Genomic DNA, 11,183 nt, shown 5'->3' with positions numbered 1-11,183 from the left:
AGGAGGGTGCATGGTGGTAGAAGCTCCCAGTCACACCCACCCAAACCTGATTGCTATCGTTACCAACTGCCACTTTGGAGTCTCGGGGCAAGCCTCAGAATGTACCTGAGGGGTTTCTTTTGAATATATAGTAGGGCAAGGAGCCCCACGCCCGTACATCCATGCATATACATCTAAAACTACCCTGCTCCTATTTTACAGCCAGCGCATCTTGCGATCCTCGCCGCGCCGTCGCTCAAAATTCCAATTTTGTGTTTTGAATGAAAAATGAGTCGTAACATTTTGCCCAATCAGGGCGGGAGTTAATCGTGTGACGCTTTTGGGGATATTTGTAATATTTGCATAGCTAGGTCGAGTCAGAAAGATAGTCACGGGCGGTAAGATGGGACGAAAGGTTTTGACAGGCCTTGACCGGCCGAGTGTAGCCATGCGGATAGGCAGGAAGAGGCAGCAAGAAAGGAAACCGACGGACTTATTGACAGACATACAGACTACAAGGTTAAGAGGCGGGAAATAACGGACTGTCCAGATTCACATTCAGCGTCCAAGAACTGCCCATATACGGTACGAACCCTCGGTGGCGGTTAGGATGGGTTCCAGGAAGCCTCAGCGACCCTTTGAAGGTACGTTCACCGTCTGGTACAGGGCGCGAGCCGTTAAAGATACTCATGCGACGGTGTAGACGACGGTTGGCGTGCAAGAAGATCCATAACGGATCATTGGTCACCTGACATTTGTATACTTGAATAGGTCTTCTTATTAGGAATAGACCCGAAAGGGTAAGCTTAAATACAGAACATAATTTCCACTCAAGCACACAGAGCGACGTCTTGTTGCATTGTGGAGACGGCGACGTGATGGATTTGATGTACCCCCTGCCATTATGAGACATTGGCATGGTAGAGCAGATAATCAGGCGTCGGACCCTTGGTGAGAAACGCAAGAAACAGCGAAATCGACTTGTATCTGCGGAAGGCCGAGATGGTAAGCGAAAGGAGCCGAGTCGACGTGTCGAGCCTCGCCGAGATGAACGCCGAGATGGACGTCGAGTTAAGAGGCGCAGACGTAGAGATAACAGCCGCGACCGCCGAGTCACCTTCGTTGGGGCTGACTCGGACGGGGAAGACTTTCTCGATCGGCTCCCACCGAGTTCATACAACTCTGAAGACGTATGGAGCCGGCAGGACCAATCCAGTTACGACTCAACGGAGGACAACGACTACATGGACACCGGCTTTGCCAACGACAAGGAGAAGGCTAAGGATCGTCAGGATAACTTGGCGGGAGACAGAAGCGACTCGAATCGAAGTTGGGGAAACCCGGCGAGTAGACCTCCGCGACCATACGACCGACGAGGACAGACAAATTGCAGAGTTGGATCCCACGACAGCTTCAACGTGGACCTTGTGCAGCCTGCGGAAGCCGGAGACATTCAGCTCACTTCTGTCGGCGACGCTGCAAATTCTGCAAGCAAGACCCTGAAGTCGGTCAGTGCGAGCTGTTCCGTCGATACGAGAAGTTGGCTACGTTCGTGAAGAATTCCGTCGACAAGTTTCAAGTGCCAGAAGATCTGCAAGACCTTTACATACCGAGTGCTTTAAGCTCGGCCGCCCGCCAATACGGACTGGGTTGGAATATGCCGGGCTGGCACAGTCAGCTGAACCCGCCGTTGAGGCGAATGTTTTGTTCGCCTTCGTAGGTGTAGCAGGACGGCCCGAGGGACGAAGTGGGGATGGCAATCGAATGTGTGAAATCGACGGTATTGAACATGATCTGGAGATGATCATGAAGGCTCAACTAGAGGTTCAAGCCCTTATCGAAGAGAGGGGGGAGCTCCGGTGCGAATTATCTGAGACTGTTAAAGATGAAAACGTGACCCTGTCTCGCATGGAGACGCTATCGTTTGGAATGTTGCTGGAGCTCCTGGTGAACAAGCTGAGTAATGATAAGTAGGTATCAAGAGTGCTGTTCTTGCACTTTTGTCTTAGGATTCAATGCGGGAGCACCGGTCGCTACAGTACCGCTTGCCTCAGCCGAACATACAGTATCGTCTCGTCTTTCGTGATTCTCCCGAATGTGCTTGTTATCAGAGAGATCTTCGGTTTCACTTTCAAACATCTTCATTATGTCGATTGCCTCAATAGCTTCGGTATGATCGATCCCACTGAATACGTCACTCTCATTCTCCCAGTCAGTAGCGTGTTCAGTATCATGGGCAGTGTTCACCTTAGTCGCCCCGCCTTTCAGTCCCTCGTCGATTGTGTCTTTCCGCGCACTTAGTTCTTGGTAAAACTCGGAACTTGACATGCTCGACAAATGCACGAGGAGAGGTTCCATCATAGCCTTAGCGTAAGTATATTTCTCAGCCGATGAGAGGACAACATGTTTTGCGCGTTCATTGCGACGAAGTCGAGCGTACACCACCTGTTTGACTGGAGAAGAACCACCCTTCTGGTGTTGATAGGGCAACCTTTTCGACAACCCTTCCGGCAACCCTTTCGGTGACGCTTTCGGCGACCCTTTCGGCGACTTTAGCTTGGACATCTGCACAATTGGCTCTAGCAAGGCTGCCGCGAAGGCTACTCTTCTTGTATATCCAGAGCATACGTCATACTCCATCGCTCTTTAACTGCAGCGGCGGGAAGTGCCTCCAGTTCATGCTCTGTAGAGGCCAACCGCATCAGATGCCGGCAAGGCAGATTATGACTCGAGTAAAATAGGCATGAGCACGTCCATTTTACGCTGTCACAGTTGTGTGTTTCGGTGTAGCAGTGAACTTTCCATCGCGAAACACTAGACGTAATTCGTTCGCATTTGGCGTTGGCCATGAGAGTCGCGAAACGCTCCCACTCTCTTGTCACTTTCCGTAACATACCAGAAGAAAGTCTTGTAGCAACACCTCTCAAAAAGGGGGTGACAGATTTCGGCAAGCGTGTGGACGAGCAATGCTGCCCAACAGTACGGATGATTTGATGCGCCACAGTGACTTGATGCTGAAGTAGTCCCGCGATTGTCTAGTCGATCCGCGTTTTGTGTCCCAGAAGCATTTTTACTTGATTCCAATTCGATTCCACACTGTTTGTAGTAGTATTAAAAAAATTGCCATGAGAAAAGTTGGACCACATATCTCGGCACGAGTGCCAGTTCTTCTCGAAATAGGCGAAAATGGTTATGCCTTTGTTGTCGTCACAGTACCGCTTCAGCGCCTCGTATCGTGAGTCGTAATCAGTCTGCGTATTGCTATGAACATACAAGTAAATTAGATTGTTATATATAAAAAATAAGTATGTGGCGTACCTATACAACAGTCTACACATCACCATAATGAGGTTATCTCGTTGAGATACCGTCAACCGAAAACTAGATCTCCGCATCACCTTCTTCCAGTATGTTATTGCGTGAAACTGGCACAGCAAATTTTTGCGTCTGGAAATGTATTCTTGAGTTCACGCCATTCCACAAAATCCTTGTCGATCACAACTGATGTGATACCCCTCCACCCTGGGTTTTTATCCTTAAAATACTTAGGATCGTTGAAATGGTCACGGCCTGTTCATCCAGACAGATGAAGTCAAACACTGGAAACCCCCTACCAGTAGCAGTAGTGACCACAAGACTGCCTGTACACACAAAACGATGTTTCTCGTTAGAAACTGAAGCTGCTCCAGAGTTGCCCTACTGGTGTTGCTGTAGGGTTGCCCAAAGGTCGCTGTAAAACTACGTACCCAAGTGATAGCCCAGATTATTGGTGCCGTGTGTGAAATCCATCGCAAGTGTCTCGCCCCATAACTCGAATATTCGCTTCTGTAGCTTCGTTTGCATCACTATTCCGCATGTGACATCCATCTGGTCTTGGATGACAAGTACGTCACTTCCGTCTAGCTGGTTCAACGCGTGAAGCATGTTTTTCAAACGATCCTCCGCTGAATCCCGCCCAATAATATTGCGCAAGAGGTTGCGAGTTTGCTGAGGGGTGATTCTACATCCTATATGCGGAAAAATAATTTTAATTGATATTATGCCAGGAAATAGACCTTAAAAATTATGGATTCTTACCAATACGGTCGTTCAGATAATTCGAAATTTGCTTGGAAGACGTTCGGGCGTCCGCAAGGGTCTTCACATCCTCAAGGTCTTGCTCGTCAATTGGAATCGTTTTACTTGTCAAATACAAAGCAGCTTCAACACGAGAAGTTACATGGGTCTGTGTATGATTCTGCAAGAAAGGCAGTTGTCAGTTGCTTTAAGTATAGTATAAAACGAAATTATATAGAGCAACTCACCTCATTTCTGATGACAATTTAAAGAGTTCCGTCATCCATAAGCATCACGGTGGGTGTGAAGCGCGCCAAGCACCCACAGAACCGTGGTTTGCGTGTGCGCTGCCCAGTAGATCGAGAATGCTGAGAAACGCCATGAGTGTACCGAAAACCCTATGGTGCCAGCGGAAAGTTAAAGGTATCTCGTCTGTGTCACTCCTACAAATTAAGGTTAGGCTACCATTAGATAATTTACATAGCATAAATAATAATACATACCGGTTATACGTTTCAGCCGACTCGGAGCTGCGAACTCGAAAGTGCAGGTTGTTTGCTTTTGTGTAGGACGCTAGTAAAGTGTCAAATTCACCCCATGTCTTGGTTGTCACTTTTGGAAAGGGAGCAACGACGTTTTCAATCGTCTGGCCCTGCTTCGACATAGACGCAAGCTCAGCAAGATGATTGCTACTCCGTTTTCGTGGCGTGTATCCATCACGGTCGCCCTCGCTACTGCCAATACTTTCTGCTTGTCCGATACATTCCGCAATAAATGGAGCGGAAACTGCATTATCCTGGGAGGCACGTGACCATTTTGTACCTTTGGCTTTTATTGGGTTGCTACCTGCAAAGATGCGTACAATACATTTTATATGACAATATTTAGATATATCATTACCACTGACGGCCGATATGTCATTACCATTGACGACAGAATAGATCCAATGAACGCACCCTTATTTTCCTCTTCCTCCTTTTTGTTCACTTCTACCAGTTTGTTCTCCTCTCCAGATACATCTTCATCCTTATGTCCAGTATTCTCTCCACACTTCACACCTGTTAGTATGTCACATATATATATACATATAATTATGATAAGTAGCAATAATTTAAGGTCAACTTGCACAGCTTACCCCGTTCTGTGCTCTGAACGTCGACATCGATATCTTCATCATCAGGTTTGTAATCCTCATCGCTGGAATGGTCCTTCTCTATGCTCAGTGTAAGTTGAGCGTAGTGTGGTCGTGAGCTGTTAGTTGACTTGCTACGCAAACGTCGCCCTTCGACATACAAACAGATCCATTTTACTATATAGCGTAGTATAGCTTCTTTCTTCTGTTATTAAAATGCGTACCGGACGTGGGTGACTGGAGAGTCCCTGAAGCCGTCGTGAACTTCCTCCGTCCTTCTCCCGCTGCGCCACTCTGCGTGCGCTTTCGAAATGAGAGTCTATGAATGAAGCGTACTTAAAATGACTTTTACTGTAATTGCGTACTTATACAAACGAAACGAACTTACGAGTTTCTGAAAGTATAGAAACAGTAATTTGAGCGGAAATTTTTAAATTTGTCTAAAGCAACCATAAGTTACAAAAGCAACCTTACATGTCTCACAGTTAAGCCACTCCGTACCGTGATCCTCATTTAGTAACAAAGGCGTGGCTGCTTGCGCAGTTTTTTTTAGGAGGAGGTAAACGTGTTAAAGAATGGGCCAACTGAGGCGAGCGGATGCGAGGTCGCGTAGCCGCAGCTAACCCGCGCGGGGTGCCCGCGAAGCAAGGCCACGCAGTATTTGCAGAGGCGGGCCCAGCGCCGAGCTTTCCAGTGAGCCGAGCACTGCATTCTCCAGGTGAGAGCGCAGCGACTGCCGCTAGTGTAGCAAAGCTCATGATTACAATGGCATCCCCGTTTTCCCATCGCATAATACATCAGCCCTTTACAAAACTTAAGATAAAGGCCCTTTTCGACTAATGAGAACTGCGCAAGCGGTCGCTCGCCATGTCCTCATCATTCACACTGAGATTGTTCTCATTTGCGAATACACTTGTCAATGTAGTGCAGTGTTTTGCTTCATTAATGAACACCTGATATATATACAATCTAAAAGGTACATATGAGATTACAGGTAACCAAAACATATGGAAAATAATTTGATGCAAGGTCAGCCGCATAACATATTGAAGGCTATAAGCTTCTCGGTGTTCTTTATTAAGGCAGACTACTGTTTTCTCACGGTACTGCGAAAGTGTAAGGTTATTAGCATTTAATTATTATCACGCGAGTGCCTCGTCGATAATTGCCTTCATCTCCTGAAGGTGCACTTCATATTGCCCAGTAGCAGGCGAAGCAGAGGGTGGACGTCCAATGTAAGAAAACTTGCGAGGGTCGCCCAGATGCTTCAGCACCGTCAGCAATCGCGGAAGAACATGACTATAGGCACCCATATTCTTCGGCTCTTCCTGGACCCATACGATCTCCGCCTTTGGGTATAGAGCGATGTAGTCTGCCACTTCGTGGAACGGGAATGGAGCAAGCTGCTCAATGCGAGCCGTAGCGATATCACGGATTCCACGGCTCCGCATACCAACGCGCACCGGAAAGTAAATTTTGCCGCAGCATAGCACCAATTTGCGGATCTAAAAGCAAAACGAGAGTGTCAAAAACCGTTGTGGATACGTCAATAGGAAACCGCGCATACGTAATAGCGAAACAATTCTCACCTCGCCGTCGTTCACCATTGTAACTTGATCATCGGGGTGAGGTGGGAGCACGCGCTGGAATGAGGTGCCCAAGCTTAAGTCAGCCAAGTCTGAGTTACACGGGCGGTGGTGAAGAAGCGACTTCGGCGTGAACATGATTAACGGCTTGCGATAGCTGGAGGATACTTGCCGACGAAGTGCGTGGAAGTACTGGGCCGGTGTGGATGGAATCACCACCTGAACGTTGGTCCTAGTAATGGCTGCATTCACATCCTGTTCCTGAGTGAATTCGTCACTTTCTTCGTTGACTAACTGGAGAAAACGCTCAATTCGTGCGCTACTGTGCTCGGGCCCTTGGCCCTCAAAACCGTGTGGTAAATTCAGCACAATACCCGACTGTCGTTGCCACTTCTGTTCTCCCGTAGTGATAAAAGTGTCGATCATTGTCTGGGCGCCATTCGCAAAGTCACCGAATTGGGCTTCCCAGATAGTCAACCCCATAGGAGTCTGCAAGGAATATCCGTATTCGAAGCCAAGTACTCCTTCTTCACTTAGTGGGCTGTTAACGACGTCGAAACGTCCCCGCCGCGCGGATTCTAATCCAGTCATTTGAAGCGTGCTTCTGACTCCCTCTACGTCAAGGTTGTTAAGAGGTGTGTACGCCGAGTTGCGTCCAGATAGCGCTGCATACTGGTCATAGAGGACGGCATGTCGCTGGTTAAAGGTACCACGTTCGCAGTCTTGTCCGCTAAGGCGCACAGCGACTCCTTCCACTAAGAGGCTGCCGAAAGCCAACATTTCTGCTGTTGCCCAGTCCACCCGCGCACCAGTTTCAACTGCACGTAAGCGATTGTTCATAATGGCCTCAACCTTGCGATGCGCTGAAAAACCCTGCGGGATGCGGAAGAGTTGGCTACCTACCTGTTCTAAAAATTTCTGCTCAACACCCGTCGACCGATCATAGATTTGCTTGTCGTTGATGTCACAAACACTTGGAATGTTGGCTACCGGTAGTGTCTCCGAGTTAGGACTCTTTGTGTCGGTATACCACTCAGTCTTCCACGATGTATCCCCAGGGTCGTCCCATCCTGGTTGGATTTTGCGTGAGTGGTGATATTCTGAGACAAGGGTGATCTTCAAAAGTAGAGCACATCTTGACATATTCCTTAGATGTCAAAGCACCCTCGCTTGTAAGCTTTCTGTGAAAAGATCTTAACCGCTGTGGGGGTGCTTGTTGATGAAATAATACATGATCGGAGCTGTAATTTCCGGTGAATCTTGTTCGTTGTGACCGTGACGACGGTAGCACACCAAATCGATAGTCACATCACATTGAAACATTTGACGGTATTCGACCGCAATTCTCATCACTTTTGCCACCGCCTCCGGATCATCAGCGTTCACGTGGAAGATAGGACTTCTTGAAACTTTAGCAACATCGCTGCAAGAAAAGGCAAAACGAACCATAGTCAGATACTGATGCACATCATTAGGGTCCACTTGAGACACAAGGTTATCAACCGTACGTGCAATACACAGCTGAGTCTGCGTTCTTGGGTAACGTTGTGAAGCCAATTTGATTGTTGATGATCACGTGGATCGTTCCTCCAGTTCTGAAGTCCTCCAGTGAGCTGAACCCCAGCGCCTCTCGGACTGATCCCTGAAACATTGAAGCGTCTCCATGGATCAGAATCGGCATTACTCGGCTACCATTATCCCCAAGTTGCGTTTGACAGGCTCGTGCTTGGCCAAGAACAACCGGGTTTACCGCTTCCAAATGCGATGGGTTTGCCGCCAAAGTCACTTCCAGCTGTTTGCCATTGCGCATTTCAATAACTGATGATGTCCCAAGATGGTACCGAACATCATCAGAGTTATTCGGATAGTCCGGTTCATCTGGCAGATACGGCTGGAACTGGGAGATAATGGAGCGCAACGGTCGTTGCAAGACATTCGCCAAAACGTTTAAACGGCCGCGATGTGCCATCCCCATCTGAACAACCTCCACTCCGTGATCACTGGCGCTCTCGAGGAGTTCACAAAGACCTGGAATCAAGCTCTCACAGCCTTCAATAGAAAAGCGTTTTGCTCCAGAAAAGCGACGCCCAAGAAATCGCTCGAACAGTTCTGCCTGAACCATTTGACGTAGCATATTCGCCTTCTCTTCATTGCTGAATTGGTTCTCCTGTGCCAAAAAGTGCAAACGGTTAGTCACCCCAAAAGGAGGCTTCATTCGTGGTGGTATATATGCCACCTTATATTTTTCAAGACGTTCGCGGATCCACAGCGCAGCATCTCGGTTACGCAGATGTTGGTACTCGAGGCCAATGTGTCCACAGAAAAGCTCCCGTAGCTCTGTCACGATCTAAAAGCCACAGCACCGCCGTCAATGAAGTCCGTGTGCTCTTAACCACTGGCACAGTTTTTACCTCTCGCAGAGTCGCTACAGGACCAATAGAGAGATCTTGGCCAATGAAAAAAAACCGATCCAAATCACTGGCAGTAAAACCTGAGGACGGAACATCACCCCATCAAAGTCCGAACGGCCCGTCCTTATTATAGAGGCCGCAACGCGTTCGTACCATGCGTCGTGAGCTCGAGCAGATTTTTGGATGCAAGGCTGCGCAGATTGAAATCGTCGAAAAACGGCATTTCCACCCACCGGTCGCCATTGATCCAGCGCTCCAACTCCGGCAGCTTTTCCCCTGTGTAGCAGAGACCGTAAGCCTCTTTACAATCGCGAGGTTATCAAAAAACGCACGTTTCTGTAGCGGATCGATCTGAGCGACATAGTGTCCATACTAAGAGCCACAAAACGGAGAGTGTGTGTCAGTATCACTCGGATGATTCATCCACACACAGAGACGTGCGGTACCTGTTTGAATGTGCGGATCAGCAGCAGCACGCGCCGCGTCTCCTCCTGTGAGCGTCGGATGTCGTCGCTAAGTTTCTGCACAGGTGAAGAAGTCTCCTCGCTCTTCCAACGACGAATAGCCACCGCCGCGGGGCGCGCACGGCCTGCTCCACGATTGCGCAGCGCACGAAGCATCTCCTGAGGCCCCGCTTTTAATAAGTACATGTAGAGTGATTATCACTTTGGTGTCCAGTACACAATGGGTGCGGATTTTTCTCGAGTAATTGACGGATTTCTTTCGAGTAAGACCCTTATTCGGCGACACTTCGAGTAAAAAAATTCCAATTTGGATTTTCTACATGCCAGTACATGTAGATATCTATCGAGTAAGGGGAACACCGTACGCTCGCCGCAAAAACAAGCATGTCATTCAACAGTGAGAACCCACTGTCCGACAATGACGGCCCATACTGCCCAATTATGCTATCAACTGAAATGTTGGGACACACCGTGCTCGACAAATGACACGTGCAGTAGCGTCGGCACGACGGTAAGATAACAAGAGAAGATGGGGGCAATAGCAGTGGCATGCTTCAGAAGCGCTGTATCGCGCCATCTTGATGGTACGACTTCGACAGAGTGGCTTCGACTCGAAGCTGCACCTGAGAGCAGTGCGTGTTAGTCAAGTAGTTTTTTTAAATTTCCTGGCTTTCCAATCAATTCACTTCTCAACTTACCTTCATGAGCTCAAGTTTCCTCCACCAAGCGTCGGTATTTACCCCCGCCAATTTCCAAAAAGGTATATCTGAGCGTCAATTTGACGTCGAAAGCGCAGGACATCAACTATCTGTTACTGTCCTTCTTAAATAAAACTAGCCGAGCGCCGCCGCTACGCAGCGGTAGTTTAGGTTTAGTTCTACTTTCAATAGTACTCCCGCCGAAGCGTAGCGGAGGCGGGAGTACTATTGAAAAAACCGCTGAGCCCATGTGTACCTAAATCGATCTTTTAAATTTCATTAATTTGGGTCAGCATCATGCTTACCTGATTTTAAAAAAGGATTTTTCTAATGATCTTGAATCGAGATTCTTGATCCAATCTCTTTTTTTATTGCTGGCTGTCACTTTATCTTCATCTTCCACCCAAAACCACCAGCACTTCAAATAACATTTATACAAACGCTACACAATACGTTTACTTTAGCGTCGTGCTCGATATCACGGGCCGTTCCTGAGCCACTATGAAACTTAGCTCACCCGATAGTAATGATTTGTCCAGCTTGCACTACTTACCCGCTTAAACTGCCGATTTCAGTTTGTAAGTAACTAAATATTGTTCACTTCTCATATCAAACTCGATGAAAGCAAAAAAACATTCGAATTGTACTATGTTTAATGTATGTAGAGCTCATTTTGTGCTGATTCAAAATTAGCACTCGAATCTGTGCCAGTTATGATTGAAACATTTGAATATTGTGTCGCAAGACGTTGCTGCTGTTGCTGTTGACGGTAGTGTTTTCTTTTTTATATGTAACGATGATTCCAGGATTATTGGACGTCATTTAGGCTCCAAAATTATTAACGTTTCTATATGGGG

General features: G+C 47.7%; 1 protein-coding gene across 1 annotated transcript; it reads right to left on the bottom strand.

Annotated features, from left to right (window-relative positions):
* Positions 1–6,309: 6,309 nt before the first annotated feature.
* On the bottom strand, positions 6,310–9,784 carry PITG_19191 (2-oxoglutarate dehydrogenase, putative; the record flags this gene model as incomplete). The annotated part of the gene is made up of 9 exons (XM_002997184.1): positions 6,310–6,672; positions 6,757–7,853; positions 7,953–8,176; positions 8,262–8,896; positions 8,990–9,100; positions 9,165–9,244; positions 9,318–9,440; positions 9,497–9,536; positions 9,611–9,784. 9 exons carry the CDS (start codon positions 9,782–9,784, stop codon positions 6,310–6,312), a joined length of 2,847 nt encoding a protein of 948 aa, XP_002997230.1.
* Positions 9,785–11,183: the final 1,399 nt, after the last annotated feature.

This window comes from Phytophthora infestans, genomic scaffold, assembly GCF_000142945.1.
Source record: "Phytophthora infestans T30-4 supercont1.83 genomic scaffold, whole genome shotgun sequence".
Taxonomy (NCBI): Eukaryota; Oomycota; class Peronosporomycetes; order Peronosporales; family Peronosporaceae; genus Phytophthora; species Phytophthora infestans.
The sequence above is the reverse complement of the archived record's forward strand: the minus strand, read 5'-3'. Positions and strand labels throughout refer to the sequence as shown.